We start from the raw sequence: 17,513 nt of genomic DNA on the forward strand, positions 1-17,513 counted from the left end.
TCAGGAGAGATCAATCAACCACCCTCCTGTCCGGGAAGGAGTAAATATCGTGGGTTAACTTTTACCCTGACAACAGAAAGTACCATACTGGAGTCTCTGGGAGAGAAAAAGACCCAGACACCCAAGACTAGAGCCACAACCAGCACAGCCACTTTTCCGGAAGCTCCGCCCAGGTTTACACCACGCCCCCTCGCCCAGAGCCCAGAACTGATAGAGAACTACATTTCCCAGAATGCAACTAAACCTCATTGCAGACCGCCTATAAGTATGCGGGTGACGACATAAACCAGCGCGGTGTTTAGACTTCACTGATGTCGTGGCGCTCAGAGGCAAAAAGTTGGTTCTCTAAGAGGCCCTGGGACTGAAGCCGCGGTCCGGCGACCCTGGCCCTTTCCTACCCACTCCTCCTCGCCCGCCTTTCCCCCTCCCGGCAGGATGAGGCGTGCAGGCCTGGGTAAGAACAGGACTGAGGTTCGAAGTTTGGGCAGCCTGGGACCTGTGGATCCGGGAGCAGGGGCGAGGGAGGAACTCTGCCGGCCTTCTGTCAATGACTCTGGGGTTGGAAGGCGAGCTGTGTGGGTTCTTTGAAGGAGGTGCCCAGTGGAAGCGCATCATTTGTCCCAATTCTGAGCAGTTTAGTTTAGAGGAAAGTTTTATGGTAAGTTTCACAGAGTGGCGAAGTATTGGTAGTCTAGGTTTTTCTTGCTTTATCTGCTGGTTTGGGAAGTAGCTGTGTTTCCTTCCTAGTTCTGGTCCCTTTTCTTTACCCATTCTGGAACTTACTTTTCTTCGAAATGACATTTGGAGAGGGGATGTTAACGCCCCAGCTCACTAATGATGGTATCTTAGTATGATTGCAGCGAGTGACAAAGGTAAATTTACACGTCATTATTATCAAAGTGCCTGTTGTCAAGGTCTGGGTCAAAGGCGATTGGCCCGGAATATTTCTGACCTAGACCTTGTCCCTCTGTTAAGGCAATAGACGGTGGTAAGTTTTGATGACTTAACACTTGTTCTTGCCTTTATGGATCAGGAGAAGTAATAACAAAATAATCAGAATAGCATTTTCTGGTTCTGACCTCCTCTATTAACATGGTTTTTGTTGTTTTTAAGAAGGACAGCATGCTTGGGGGAAAAAATGAATGGAACATTGAATAGGATGTTACCATTCTGTCATAAGTTGGAAAATTGTACAAAACAAAAAAAAGTGTTTAAGAAAAGTTTTAGGTGTTTAAAGCCAGTCAATGAACAAACACTTAAAACTAGCCAAGGAAAATAAATAAAGGCTATTTTGCAGCCCAGAACTCACTGCTTGGTATGAATTTTGATTGTCTTGAGAAGTAATACAATACTCGTGACAGTTCAGAGAGATACTGGTATTTTTAATAAGGTTGGTTATAGGAGTAGAGAGTGGGTAATTTAAAACCATAGAAAAATAATGGCAGTGAAAGGCAATAGTAATATAGACTTAGGAAGATATCGATGAATAGTTGCATGTGAAAGAATTTATAAATTGAGCTTCTTGAAAGCTTGCAAGTACTGGAAGAAAGTAGTCCATGTCAAATAGCCTAAAGAACTAATTTCAAACAAGATTAGTCTTATATGCCTGAATTCTTTCATCACTAATGGCAACATTTATTGCAACATAAGCTTTTGTGGGTGACCATTTGTGACCCAGGGTGTACTTCCCAAAGTGTCCAATGTAACTGAAGAGCAGGGGAAAAAATGCTTCTGCAGTAGAAGACAAATTATGATCCAAGGTGGTAATTTTTCAGCCCAATATCAATTAAGTTAAACAGATAGTGAATTCAGTAGAGATTTAATCATACATGGGTCATTGTCTACTTTCTGGAACCAGAGGAACTCAAAGGGTGCCTTTGACAAGAGGGAATGGGAGAAGTAGGTTCCAGATGGGAAGATGACAAAGATTCAGGAATAGAGTTACAAATGATGTGTACAAGAGGTTATGGTCATCAGGTCTCTTTGAAGCTAGGGCCCTGAGGCACTCTGAAAATCTTTGTCTGTCTAAGGAGTTTACATTTTAGCAGCAGGCCTGGCCTATTGAGATGTTGTTTGTGCTGTGCTGTTTTTATTACATGCAGGGCAGGGACTTGACAATAGGTTCATAGCTTTGATTGTAAAGATATTAAATAGATTTTCATTAACTAAGAATCACTAGACTGCAGTCCCCTCCTGATTCTTATTAAAGTGCCTGTGCAGTCTAGAAGTGGGTAACTATTAAAGTCTGTTATTACTTACATTTCTGTAAAGTTAGGAGACTTTTTAAAGTACCAATGTGTATTTACCTGAAATTTTAAATTTGAAATAGTGAACATGATAAACAATCATATGTAAAAATTTGATGTTAAATAAATTGCCCTGATTATTGATAGAACATGCTTCAAAGAAGCGCTTTTCAGAAATGACTTGGGCTGAAGATGACCTTCAGGCCTTGTTTTTCTACAGCTCTTCATGGTAGTAAGTAATTTTCACAGAACAACAATGGAGTCAAGTTTGATAGGAAATTTTATTTTAGTTTTAGTTTTCTGCATTGGAGTAGAGGATTGGGAAGGAGAAGAACAAACTAAACTTAAGATTGGCCAGGAAGTCAAAGCAAAAGAAATAAAACACCTATTAATTTTAATAGAGTTATCCAGTGATTACCTTTAGCCATTCCAAAATTGCTTACTGGTCAATATGTCATACCCAGCTCCGTAGTCACATAAAACAAGCTAAAGGTCTTGGATCTTGTTGGAGTTTGCTCAGAATATTTTAAGTGGTGATTTTGGTTGGTGAATGGGAAGAAATGATTATGCCCAGTTCAACAGCTTGTAATTTGTTTGAAAACATGTATTGAGAATTCAATGTTAGCATGCCAGTAGTTGGTAAGAAATTTGAGTATGTAACTGTCCCATCTGTTTGGAATATTCAACATTTTGTTGTTGTGGATTTTGTGGTACAAGGAGAAATGTCTGACACATAGATAGCACACATTATGTATGGGAGGAAATAGAAGCATGAGACACACTGCTTTTGACAAAGTTGCTTAGCAGTAAATTAAAATTGTATTCTTTACTCAGTTAATTTATAGGTATCCATTTAAAGTAAGGTTAGGGTGGTGGTAGTATGTGTGTGTTTATGGAGATAAAGAATGATAAATGAATAAATTTAGTTTATGCTCTTACAGTTCAATCTCAAGGTCAGTGTTGATGTTATACAGTCAAAGCTGTAAGGATTCAAGAGTTTTGCTACTTTAATAAAATTAAATTGGCGCCATGCTTTGAAAGAGTATTTTATTCAGACACTAACCATCCTTCAGCTGCAGCTACTAGACTTCCTGCCACCCACTCTCTCAGCTATTCCTATTCTTCTTCCTACCATTGCTACTCCATTGGCAATCTGAGCCTATGGCAGCCTATAGCCTGTGCCTTTCTTCTACCTTCTTGAGTCACTAGAGAAGGTGCTTCCATCCATGGACAATCTAGTCCCTCTAAAACATTCTGCATTCTTGTCAAACCGTTTCAAAGTTTGGGGTGTCTTGTTCTTCTGTAGTCCCAATATTAAAATTTCCAGTTCTAGGTCCATCCAACAGTGAGGCTTCTCAATGCCTGACTAAGACCAATGAGCCCTTCTGTTGAGAGGTCCCATATCTGGAAAGTCAGAAGCTAATACAGTGTACTGCCACAGCCATGGTCAATTTATTCTCCTAGAAATCCTGAATGGTTTTAGTCACTGTTCTTTATGATTTTCTTTGTTTTATTCTAAATTCTTCTTCAATGTGTAGCCCACTTTTTTCCTTTACTAAGAAAATGATGTCATCAGTTTATAAAAACTTGGTGAAATAGTACCCTCAGTCCCAACACACCTATGTATTATTTGCTGGATGCTCACTGTACCTGTTGTTTTCCTGATGACTGTCAAGTACTGTGGTAGACAGAGTAATAGGGTGCTGCATTTTCCAAACCATCTACCAGAATTCAAGTTCTGTAAACATCGCAGAAAAATAGAGTTGACACATGGTAGCTTCTTGAATATATGTTGAAAACTGAGTGAAATTCTTCAGAAATTTCTGCTAATGGCCTCTACAAGTCATTGCATCTCTTTCCTTGGTTTTCACTTATGGTTTCCCCTCTACTTCCCTTTGTTTTTCGAGACAGGGTTTCTCTGTGTAGCTTTGGAGTCTATCCTGGCATTTGCTATGTAGACCAGATTGGCCTCTAACTCACAGAGATCCAACTGCTTCTGCCTACCAAGTGCTGGGATTTAAAGGTGTGCACCACCAATGCCTGGCCCACCATTTGCTTCTTATAAGTGAAGGTTGCTAGTAAAATAAACACCATCTTTCTGCCTTTAGAACCCCTTCCACATTTTCTTCCCCGCCTTTCCTCTTATAGTCAAGCTTTTCTGATGGGTAGATGGTTTGTTGTTTATGTCCTATATTAAAACATGTATTTCTAGTGTGCAGGAAAATCCTCCCAAATATTCTTGTGTATCAATGTCTATTTCAGTGTCTTTTAGGCAATCAGTAAGTGATCAATAAATGTGTATTGAGGAAACTGCATACTTTGTTTAAAAGAGGATATGAAAATAATTGTTATATCTCTGGTTCTGATTTTTTAAAATTGATTTGCAGTGTGACTGTTATAGATATATATATATATGGTCTGCAACGCCCTTCAGGGGTCTTTTTCAGTTTTTTTTAACTACTAAGCTTTCGAAAGTAGCTTCTGTTTTTGCAATCCTTCACATGTGCCTCTGATCCTTGTAGGTGAAGGAGGACCTCCTGGCAACTATGGGAACTATGGCTATGCTGGTAGTGGCTATAATGCCTGTGAAGAAGAAAACGACAGACTCACTGAAAGTCTGAGAAGCAAAGTGACTGCCATCAAATCTGTAAGTACAGAACCAGGGCTGTTCACACTTGACTTGTGTATTCGAACTTCCTGGCCTCATGGTAAGCAACTCATTTGAACACTTGCTGTGAGGTCAGTGTGCACCAGAAGTTCAGGCTACCTGTTAAGTAAGACGGTGTGGCAAGTTGAAAGATAGGGTAGTTTTGTTTATTTTTTTTCTCAAACCTTAATTGTGTATTTAGCAAAATCTATATATTTATTGCAGTGGTTCAAACAGCCAGTCATGCTTTCTATGTAATTTTAGGTCATAGATAATTCTAATTTGTAATTTTCCAATTTGTTAGTATAGTAAAGAAAACATACTTAAAATAATCAGCCTAGACTTATAATCAAAGAATTGCCCATATTTTGTTAGGAAAATATTAAATGTGTATGTGTGTATTTGACTTGTTCATATGAATACTTGTACATTGTAAAATGTAAGGAATATATAGATGAAAGCATTTAATTTATATGAATAAAAGGGAAAACAAAGTGTGCTAGAATAACAGAAACAGAATATTAATAAGTAGGTTCAATATTATAAAGAAGAGAAGAGAAAGAATGTCACTGTTTGAAGGGGGAGCAAATTTACATTTGTTTTGTAATAGTTTCATTGGAAATGCATCAGGAGAGCCACTGAAATAACCCTTCCAGCCTTTTCTGCTAGTGGCTTAAATATAATACATAAGTCATTTCACACTTAAATCTTTGAGCCTTATTTGAGTTATGAGCTTTCTCATATTTCTGTAACATGGCCATAATTTTTATGCATAGACCCCTGGGAGAATCTCTTGACTGTCTCAACTTGCCCTGGTCTACATGATTTTGTTACAGTCATCAGTAGACCTTTGTTAAAGCCCTCTCAGAAGTCTTTGGATTCCCATTGCTTAATAGATTAAATTCATCCTCTGTAGACCGATTGTGCTGTATGTTCTTCAGAGAGTGGCCCCAGCCTTTAAGAACGTCTCTCCAACACGTCCAGAATTCATATGGCTTTGCTGCCAGACAACTGAGAGTTCTCTTTTGTTCTCTGCATACTGTTGCCCCTATTCGTATTTTTAAAGTCAAACTGTGTCATCATCTTCCTCCTTTGAAGTTGTCTTCTTCATGAAAGGCTCCATTGCTACATCTGCCTCTCTCCATGCTTTATCTCAGTATTATATCTAGTTTTAACTCCTATAGACCTAAGGTCATTTAGAGCATGCAGTATAATTCCTTCTTAGAAATACTGAGTAAATTTTTGTTAAAGGGATTAAACAAAGTGATTTAAAAAATATGTCATTGATTCTTCATTGCAATAAACATGCTATACACTTGTGAAGCATTTAGTAGAATCTCACATTGTCACATGGAATTGGTATTTAATTTCAATCATGGAAAAATTAGATTGTTTCCAGCTTGTACTCACAATATGGTATTGTTTTCAAAGTCATATTAATGAAAATGATTTAATCTATTATATATGTATAATGTTAAGAAGTAAGAAACATAATATTGGCAAGAACAGAGTTGGATGTCTTAAAGAAAACCCTGTAGTGTTGATTATTGAACTTCCATGTTAGAAGACTGGAGATTCCCTTCCTTGGCATGAATGGCATGCTAAAGTAGTTGGGTGAGTTGGGCTGCCTGCTTTGCTGTCTCTGATTGGATGAATTTGGAGGAAAGGCTTATCTGATCTCCATAATTTTAGTATAATTCCATATATGGATTTCACACAGATTAAAATGAGAACATTTACAGTTGTTCACAAAGAGCTTCAGTAATTAATTGTATTTATTTAAGCTTCTTAGAAGGAAAACCTCTGATGAATTTGTTGTAGAAGGTATGAGGTATAATTTTGCATAGCAGCTATAATTATACTGTTTTACACACTCAAATTCTTTCTATATAATTTTAGGTTATAGGTAACATTAACTTTAAGGGTTTTTCCAATTTATTATTATATTGAAGCAGAAGTCTTTAATGAATGTAGACTTATAGTCAAATAAATGTCATATTTTCTTAGGAGAATACTAAATAAATATGTCTGTGGTAGAACTGGTCATGTTGAGTAGTCATGTTTACTAAAATATAAGAAAGGAATACTTTTATATGACTGAAAAAAGCAAAAACGTGGCATAAAGTATGCTAGAATAAAGGAGGGAGGTGGAGAATATTAGCACAGAGATTGGATAATAGGAAGAGAGAAGAGAATATGTTCATTGTTGGAGGAGAAAAATTTTAAGGTTATTTTCCAATAACTTCACTGGACAAAGTGTCAGAAGAGAGTGTATATTTCTAGAACACAGTTTCATCTGAGAAGTTAAATGTGCTTAGCATGGCATTGTTGCTTTTAGTTTATCACTTTTGAATGCCTCCCTGTAAGTAGTAATGTGTGTGCTTCCTTCTTAGCTTTCCATTGAAATAGGCCATGAAGTTAAAAATCAAAACAAACTACTAGCTGAAATGGTAAGACATTACAATTTAACTAAGAAATTACAACTAATGTTTTCAAGTTTAGTGTGTTGACCAGGTGTAAGGAATTACATTTTTAAAAGCATCTTTTTTGTTAACAACTGTATAAAGTTATAATTTATCTGCTGTCTAATCCTTTTTAAAAATAATCTTTTAATACATTCTTCAAGAATTTCCTATGATGTATTTTGAGTATATTCAACTCTCCTGGCTCTTCCTCTTACCTCGCTCCCCACCCCCATTCTTCATTTTTATCCTGTTAAAACAGAGCCTGACATTGTAAATCTTAATGGATTCACTCCATTTTTAGCTAATTAGTTTATAATTTCTATCAAATGTATTTTTGCATTGTTCTTGTCTAAAATGTAAATAAGAAGTAAAGATTGAAGCCAATGTATTTTAATCCTGGGTATAAAGCACTGTTAAAGACTGAAGGCTAATGGCTATTTTGAGTGGTCTTAGAAATCATAATGGGTAGACCACTAATAATTTATTAACTAGGCAATCAAAAAGCACTTTATCTGCAGCCAACTAAATGCTTTTCAGTTAACAGATGCATACTCCTTTAGCTCTGGTTCCTAAGAATTACCGCTGAGCAAATCCCTCAGATTTGCATAGACGTGGTCCCTTTATTTCTAGTGGAAACAAGCTCAACAGCACGCACCTTTTCTTCTCAGAGCCGCCTTCCAATCACTAATGCTAACTTTGGATACCCGGCTTTTCTAGACGCCCCCCTTTGTTTCCTCACACACATTCAAAAACAACCATGTAAAACCAAGTACAGTATTGAGAGCAGTGGTCTTTGAAGATGGATCTTCCGGTTTCTCCTTTAAATAAGCTCATTCAAAATCTCCTGGAGAGGAGCCCAGGCATATGTAGTTTGTGAAAAGCGTCCAGGTGGTTCCAGTGCACGGACTCCCATGAAGAAGTAGGGGTTTCAAAGCGGGACCTATGTGGAGACTCAGCTCCGCAGAGCCTCATTGAGTGGTCCCTTCTCATCTCAGGGTACTGCGATTCTAATGCAAGGGCATGATTTCTAACCTGGGCTAGTCTACTCATCTTAATGGCTTCTCTGGCTCTATTTGAATTTGGCATTTTTCATGTATGTATTTAAATCCTCTCCACTTATTGCTACATCAACTTTTATTTTCTCTTAACTTGTAGTAAATTTCTCTGTATTTCAAAGTCATTTGTCTAAACAAAAGGCTCTACCGTTTCTGTGCTAACAATATTAAATTTTAGCTGAAGTCCTAGTATCTGAACACTTACACATTTGACCTTGGGAAAATAGTTCCATACAGAGAGCAGACAAAGACATGCTGTATAGCACATAAATGACTTGCCTTTATTGTTAATGGCTTTTTATCTATATAATTGAAATAAGGACCCAAATCGTTTGAGTTTTTTTTTAATTACGCTCAGGAACTGAAAGAAATGCTTATTGGATAATGAAAGAGCCACTGAGAAAACTGCTGTATTTTGCATGGAGTAATCAGGTTGATTTCCCAAGCTAGTAAATAGATACTTGAATTGATTAAACATACAAATTATCTTTAAAATACATACTAATATCCATATGTAAATTGCTTGAATGAGCATGTGTAGAATATTAGAATTTATTTTGTTTTTGTTACTCTCACAGGATTCACAGTTTGATTCTACAACTGGATTTCTAGGTAAAACCATGGGAAGACTGAAGATTTTGTCCAGAGGAAGCCAAACAAAATTGCTATGCTATATGATGTTGTTTTCATTGTTTGTCTTTTTTGTCATTTACTGGATTATTAAACTGAGGTGATTTGCAAGTTAGTGTGGTCTTGGAATCTGTTGCAGTTAATGTCTTGGGGTTCCACTTTGATAGCCAGCATCCCAACATTCTTAATGACCTTTTTCATTGAAGATTACTGGAGCTTTCCTCTTTCAGAAATCATACTATACCATATAATGTTTTTTGACTACTGTTCCCTATTGACTCATTTTGATCCCTGTTTTCAGGGGTATTGAAGTAGCCTGAAGTCATTGTGACTGTACCAATGTTTTCCAGTCAGATTGAATACCAATATCATACTCTGTTGTTATGTAAGTAATTTTCTGAAGCAAGTGGGAGAGCAATAGCATGCTAGAGGACCTGACTTCAACTTTTGTGGTGGTTGTTGGATAGTAGTGGAATGTTCTCTTTCTTTTGCTTGAGGTCATCATTGGGATGTTGGGCTTTCCCTTACTTGTTACCATATAGGTACGAAGTTCCTTTTCCCTATGATTTTTTTTAATAAGTTTGTTCATGTGAATCCTTCGTATAAAGACTTCCTTGAGTAAAGCTGTTGACATATTTCTATGGGAGCCTACTATATATACATGTGTATCAACTTAGGTATTTTTTTATTTTAATGATAAATTCCATTGACCTGCTTTAGAATAGTTTTCTGGTGTCTAGCTGCTTAGGTGGAACATTTGATGATTATTTGTGTCAGAATAATGTGAAGCTCAGTGATTGTTAAACCCTGTGTAGAAATGAAATGTTCAGGAAAATCAATCGCCTTTGTTTTCCCATGTGCTCAAACAGGGACTGAAAATATGCAGGCATCGAATCCAGACTTCAGAGGATTGTTGTTCTGCTCCATTTTACTTGCTTACAGAAATCAAAACGCAAGGTGGATTTAAGTAAAAAATAAATATTCAAATATTATAAACCATTCTGTATTGCTCCTACTTTAGACATTTGCCTATTTCTAAGTTCAAATAAACTTTTATGAAAATATATTTGTGGCTCCTTAAGTGTCTTATATTATTGACACAGAATCTAAGAAATATCCCCCCAAAGCTCAGATTCCAAACAAAATCAATCAAAATGAACATCCTTATTAAATCAGAACAAGTAATCAAATTTTGACTAACTTCAAAATCTTTTAATTCTATTTTTACTCACAAGTCTATGCCTCTGGGCTTGAATGAGTTTTCAATTCTTTTTGCTCATGTGTGGTTTGTCACTTGAGTTCCAAACACTAAACTTGCGTTCAGTTAGGTGACATAAAGAGACAGGGCAGAGGGGGAGGGAAGAAATGCTAGTGTGATTTAGATGTTGTGCCTTCCAGTCACCACACCTTCTCCATTTGTTTGAGGCTTGTAGCCTCTATTTGTTCATAAGGACTGTGAGATATCCCTAAGACAGCAGAGAGGAAAGCTCCTGACTCACCAGAGGAAGTGCTATTCATGTCCACACTCAATAACTGTTCATTATTTTCAAAGTAAAGCTTCAGGTCTTGAGATGATGATACAGCCTCCAAGCAGATACTTTTATTAGGCAGTCAGAGTGTGACTCATTGATTCAAGAGATTTTTAACTGCCCTCTGCCAATTGCTTGACATTAGAGCTTAGTACTTAGAAGTCACCATCAGTAACTTAAGTTGTAGTTGGGATTTTCCAAATGGAAACATCAAGAGTATGTAGGATATGGTAGAAACACTTCTACAGCATCGTCAATATCACATTTTTATTTTTGTGGAGAACTAAGCCTGATATTACCTATTAGTCCTATATGGACTGTGTGCTGAGAAGTCTGCAGGCAGGGATTCTTCTGGAAGTACTCGCCCCTACTGCTCCACTCAGGATCCTTGGCCAATATTGTTTGGAAAAATTTAAGAAAAAATATTCTTGTGAATCAGTTTTGGGGAAAATGTAAAATAAGAAAAGGTCCTGTTAATAATAGCTTACATGCTCGTTGCTAATTCTCTAAAAGATGTGTGGTATTTTTAGAGACTATGACTGTAATCATAGGTTTGATAAACTTCATATAATCATCTTTATTTGAATGGCCTGAGACTACTCGGTGTCTGCATGGTGTATCAGACAGTAGATACCACTATGTTACATGGCAAAACAATTCAGAAAGCAACTTGTAAAAATCTCAAATGTCCATGTTTTTCCTAAAACTTAATTTAATTCACTAGATGTTGTTATTTAGAAATGTAGCAAACATTTGCAAATAATAGAAAGTTCAATTTATTCTTATGGATATAAGAGGCCTCTCTGAGTAGGAAGAGATGAACTACATATGTTATTTGTGACATTTAATTTATACATATCTTGAATAGTGTTTGCTCAGAGAATCATTTACATCTGATATGATATTTTGAGGCCGAGCTAGAAGCTTATAGTGGAGAGCCCTGGCACCCACATCCATGCAAACCTTCCAGCTCTATAAAATTGGCTTTCCCATATTAGGTTTACTTAGTGAGGAAGCAAAAATAATGCTTGATAATTGGAGCTCAGTCATCAGACTGTATTGATGGATAAATTTACTGGCACACAGAACTGCTTCAGAGCTAAACTCTGGCTACACCCTCCTTATTTCAAGCTGATAACCCATTCGCCTCACTGTGTTTGTGAAACAGGAATCAACATCACATACAGAAGTGGTGTGCTCTGGAGCTTTCTGTGACAACTGGGTGGAATCCCATTGGCAAGAGTCTCAACTAGGCACTTGGCAGGTGTTCTTTGTTGAAGGTTCTTGGGATCTGATCTGTCTCACCATCTCATATGTGCTGATGGATTTTGGCTTTCTCCTCCCACTGGCCTCCCAATAGCAAAAATACCTCTTTTCTAGGAATTTTCTGGACTTTTACATCATCAGCAATCTAATGGAATTGTGTTTTAATCTCTAGCCAGTTTTGACTTAATAGAGTGAGAACAAACCTTTCAACATTCTAGAAACAAATGTTTAATGTGAGAGCAATAGAAAGTTGCTGAATTGTGCAGTGCCAACCTACCAACCTTTGTTTAATCTTCAATATGATTAGAAAATTAGAAATACGAACAAGATGCCTTTAACTGAACAAGTCAAAGATGGTAGATCTGACTTTTAAAATTAATGTTAATTCTAACCCTTGAAACTAAAGTATAACTAAAAATATAGCCACATTTGTATTTTAAGGGTCTGTATTCTACAGATTTTATGACACACAAAACATTGCTTTCAATGAATTTAGTCACCTTTGCAGACCTCAACAAGTGTCAGTACTATACAATTGTACATAGCTGGAATTTGCAGATTTCAATTAATGCTATGCTTCTCCAAGTATCTATTCCTGTAATATGGCTCATAGGAATGTACAGCTGAATATGTGTGGATTCTTTGATGCCTGTAATAAATTTAAAAATGAGCAGAAAAATGAAACATCTTTTCAAAATATATAAAACATGCTAATATATAAAAAGTTTTAAGTCATTGATATAAACTTTAAAAGAATACAATTTTCTTTTCTCCTGAATCCTTTTCTCATTTGTCAGTAATGAACAAGTTCTAGAAGCTTACAACTTATTAGACTTCTGCATTATTTAGTAACCATTTGCTTTAGAACACTCAGGATAAACTCTTCCTTTCAGGGAAATTAGATGAGTGTTATATGCAATACCGTGTTTCAGAGAAATTATTGAAATAAAGTGCCTTGGACTCTTGCAGATTTTATGCCTGATTGTTTAAAAAGCCTCCTTTTAACATTTTAATTTCAGACTTAAATTCATATTGAAAGACATTAGAGGCAAGTTGCTTTTCTTTACACACACGCAAAACAATTATAAGATGTATAACTGTGATGAAGTCAACTAAAGAGATTCATACTGTTAGATTAAAACTCTTTCAATACCTAGTATATTATCTTTTAGATTATTGCTTTAACGACAAGCCAATTTCAGAGTGGTATGTGCTAGTTAGCTTCATTGAACTGTTTACTTTGCATTTATTTCTGGTGACTAAATAGTTTTAATTTAATTGTGTTATTTCTAGAACAGATTTTAATACTCAGAGAACTTTTATTATAAAGTGACCAATGGAATGTAGAAATCCTACTTTTATTGATGACAGTGGTTTGGCTGGGTGGAAACCGAGTATGAGGGACATGGAATAATGATCCCATCAGCAGTCTGAAAAAAGAAGAGATGTGTGTTTATTTTTCCACAGCCAGTAATGTAAGGCTACTGGAGATGCCAGGCTCTGGCCTGTGAAGCCCAGACGGACACCACACATTGCAAAGCTTATTTGGCCAGCATACTGTTTCACAGTGCGTTTCTGCTCCTACCAAACCACTGTTCATCAGGGTACATCCTCTTAACTTTATATTTTTAATTAATTTAAACATATAAACAAAGCTAACTCATTGAAAACATTCTAATATAACATGAATGTTTATTTTTTTGTTTTTCATTTACCCTAACTCATAAACATACATCCATATTAGAACTGTAACATCACATATGTAAAAGTCACCTTTTCCTTATCTTTCCATATGCTGTTAGAACTTGTCTTTGACTTTCTAATTTTGATGAAGTAGTATATAGAAAATTTTGAAAATCAAGAATAAAAATGTTAGAGCTGAAGAGAATTCTCAATGGCTTCTAATATCTATACTTTTATGTATATAATCCAAGTTTCAGGTCTCAGCACACATATTAGCTCCAGGAGGGTCTGATGCCTGTAGCCTCTGAGAGCACTTGTGTTCATAGGCACATACTTATAACACAGAATTAAAAATGACAAAACTGCTTAAAATGTTTTTGTTGAATTTAGTCAGGAATAAAATCTTTGGGGTACACCAGTAAAGGGACCTTATGTTCAATACCTGTGCCTTCTGTCAATCAGTGCAATGTAGATACCAACACATGTTTGAGGAATAAATTAATGTTGGATTAATTATTCCTGCTAAAAAAACATATCTTTATTTTGTCATCTCTTACTAAAATTCCAGTACTGAGCGTATAGAAGGTCTGTAATTAAAAGGTGGGTTGCGTCAATAAAATAAATTTATAGCTGAGTTTTAAATTTTGAATATTGGAAGAACAACATATAGCCATTAGGTTAATTGCATTATGAAAATTTTTCTAATTTAAAATTTTTGTAGTCTCATAAAGCTATATGTGTGTTAAATTGAATGTCTTGTTTATAGGGTCGAGAATGGATGTGGCTTAAGCCCAAGGGGAAGAAAAATTGAAGAAAACTTCTAATATTCTTCCTCTTTGATCAAAATTCAATTTCAAGATCAATGACTACTCTGACCCAAGTTGATTCTATAATTAATAAACTCCATTCTAGGAAGCCTAAGTTTTCATTTTAAATAATAATAATAATAATTTAATTCTAAATAATAAAACTTTACTGCTGACCATAGGAAAGGTATTTGCATTTTATTCAAATCCCAACACTGTGGTGTGGGAAATATTAGCATAGACTAAGCCGTGTCCTCTCATTTCCTAGGGGATTTCACTGTCACACTGATGAAGGGTTTATTCAGGTGAATTAGTGAGGTTCATCACTGCTGTATGAAGTTAGGCACTTCTAGTCACCATGGCATCCATGGCTGGTTGGTGATGCAGTCATTCATTGGCTTTTCCCCATCTATTATCTGTTGCAAAAGATATCCAGAGGAAATAGAGGCTTCATTTTTCAGCTTTCAGAGCAGGCAATCTATTAATGAGTTCATGAAAGGCAAGTGATGAATATCAACAACTTAAGAACTCGCTTCTTTATGTCTACCATGAATTCTCAGAGCTTAAAATTCCTGAGATAATAGAACTCTGAGTTTCAAAGGAAGCATTATTTAATTAGAATATATTTCATAAATTCAAAGTTCTGACTTGCACATTTTTCATAGGTAAAATCAAAAGAGAACCAATAATTAAGTCCAGGGACTTCTCAGAGATAAAGAGTCAACTATGTTTTTCAGGTTGAACTATGATCATATTTCATTGTCAACATTCTAACCATTAGCTTTAGTGGGGTAAATAGCAGCATAACTGTTGACAAAATAAAGCTAGGATGCTGACATAAATATGATGGGCATGAACAGACATGATAATATGGATAGGGAAAGTACACAGTATAGACCACAGCCCTACACAAAGAATAACAAGGAACTAAGGAATGCTAAGAGTGAGAGAATAGTCTTCTCCAGGAAGAACATACAGAAGGTTAGAAGGTTCTCCAATACCAGATTATATATATTTGCATTATATATATATATAGTCTATAGTATATATATATATATATATATCGCTGTGTGTGTGTGTGTGTGTGTGTGTGTGTGTGTAAGTCCCGAAAGACATATGTAATCTCAAAAAATAAAAAAAAAGAAGACTTAAATGCCAATGTCCCAATGTCACAGAATGGCTGTGTTGCACTGCAAACACCAGCCTAGCTCTAAGAGGTTCTAGGTCTTTGGTTGGGTGTCACCATTTTGCTCTATTGTTTGTCACCACAGATGAAATTATTTGAAAGACTGTGTCTCACTGTGGGATGGCTTGACATTTAGTTGAAATACATCTATATTCATTGAACCCCTTTCTACTAAGTTCCATCAATCACTCATAAAAGCTGGGTCACTACAAATTTCAAGTATGTTCACTATGGGAAACCAAGTATTCTTTACAGAATTCTCCATAGTTTACTTTGAATTCAGATATATTTATTCTGTATTTATACCAGCATCACCTTAGTTAATAATCATAGCATTTTGTGGGTTCAGGGACCATATTTTCTGTTGTGGATTTTCTTGGGTTTGTAATATTTTGGAGGTATTATTAATAGCCTTATTTTTCACATAAAATTCTTGCCTCAAACCAATAAGCAATCCCAAATTACACATCAGATTTGGAATTAAAGCAGTCTAACCCTAAAGCTTGCAATAATCAGGAAAAAGAATGCCTCTGTTGCTCACCATACATCTTTACAGACATTTTCATAGCCTTATGGGAGGAGAGCTAGCTAGCAGGTGCATTTCTCTTTCAGAGTTTGGGGACTGGTTGGAGGAACCAGGGGACATAACATGTAGGAGAGTCAGAATTAAGGACATGAGAGAATGGAATAGTAAAGCTATCTTGCTGAGAACTGAGCCTGGTTTAAAAATTCTGAATTTTCAAAATACAAAATAGACTTATCCATTCCTTATATTTTTGTTGTTTTTTTGAGATAGCTTCCTGGCAGATCTTTTCTTTCTGTAATCTGTGTAATACTTTTCAGTGCTCTCATCTGAATTTGCATCAGGCATTCGCAATTACATTGGACATTTGCTGTAGAAATTATGCTAATAAGATATACAGTAGGAATGATCAAGAATAAGAAATTAATCCATACTGTTTTGTTATTCTTAATAACAATGTTTTGGGGGTGGGGACAAAGCTTTGTGTTTGTCTTGACTTCTGATGCAATAAGAGAAGAATCTTTCTCCAAGACAAGTCTTACCTCAAAGAAGGAATTTAATGGTTGGATCTCATACATATCTCTTGACAGAAGGCTATTTTAACTCCATGAAAAAGTTGCTAACTACTAATTGACTTCTAGCTATTCTCAGATTTGCTGGACTAAATGGTATTTCCTAAAGACTCATCTACTCAGACTTTCAAAACTTATTTGGAAATAAGGTCTTGGAGATTAATAAGTCAAATGGATTAGGATGGGCACAGCCTATTCCTGATCTCCAGAAAGATATTTGGTGGGCACTGAAAGGAGATTGGTATAGGGAGACAGAGAATGGGTACTGTGCTTCACTGGAGAGGATCAGAATAGCTCACTAGCAGCTAGCACGAACTGGATGCAGTGAGGAAAGATCTGCCTTGTGTGACTTCAAAAAGAATATGACTCTGCCATCACTTTGGGTGTGATGTTCTGGCCACAAAATTCTGAGAGAACAAAATCCTGCTGTTTTGAGCTACTAGGTTGCAGCAATTTCAGCCCCATTTCTAGGAAAACAATACATGGGCATACTCACAGGTTCCAAAACAGTGTCTGGGTGATGTCTCAGATTCCCAAATGGAGACTTAGAGCGGGCTGCAGGGCTCTGGCTGCCCTGTGCTGTGAGTGTCTGCCTAAGCAGACAACTCACAGAAACTTTAGAGATAGTTACCCAAAAGACTTCATCATGATATTTTCTTTACTCCTCCCTTACAAACATATGATTGGTATAACACTGAATTTGGCAAATAATGCAGACAAATTAATGAGATCAGTATCTGAAATAAGGTTGCAGTTAATGAAAAGATTCTAAAATTAGAACACCCAAAAGGATTAATAGGAAACTGACCCATTCTGGTGAACACACTATGATGCTGAAACATTTTTTTTTCCATTAGAGTTTTGTGAAAATCATGCTCGTATTGATTTGAAAAACTTTAACCAAA

General features: G+C 36.1%; 1 protein-coding gene across 1 annotated transcript; it reads left to right on the plus strand.

Annotated features, from left to right (window-relative positions):
• The first annotated feature begins 279 nt into the window (after positions 1-279).
• On the plus strand, positions 280-10,040 carry Bet1 (Bet1 golgi vesicular membrane trafficking protein). Its single transcript, XM_027389855.2, has 4 exons — positions 280-454; positions 4,769-4,893; positions 7,287-7,343; positions 8,992-10,040. The coding sequence occupies exons 1-4, from the start codon at positions 436-438 to the stop codon at positions 9,145-9,147; spliced, it is 357 nt and encodes a 118-aa protein (XP_027245656.1). The 5' UTR covers positions 280-435; the 3' UTR covers positions 9,148-10,040.
• Positions 10,041-17,513: the final 7,473 nt, after the last annotated feature.

The sequence above is a fragment of the Cricetulus griseus genome (genome assembly GCF_003668045.3).
Source record: "Cricetulus griseus strain 17A/GY chromosome 1 unlocalized genomic scaffold, alternate assembly CriGri-PICRH-1.0 chr1_0, whole genome shotgun sequence".
In the NCBI taxonomy this organism is placed as follows: domain Eukaryota; kingdom Metazoa; phylum Chordata; class Mammalia; order Rodentia; family Cricetidae; genus Cricetulus; species Cricetulus griseus.

Coding starts and splice junctions, on each gene's coding strand:
- Bet1 (XM_027389855.2), top strand. Junction 4,894..7,286: donor AAGTGACTGCCATCAAATCT/GTAAGTACAGAA, acceptor CTTCCTTCTTAG/CTTTCCATTGAAATAGGCCA. Junction 7,344..8,991: donor ACAAACTACTAGCTGAAATG/GTAAGACATTAC, acceptor TTACTCTCACAG/GATTCACAGTTTGATTCTAC.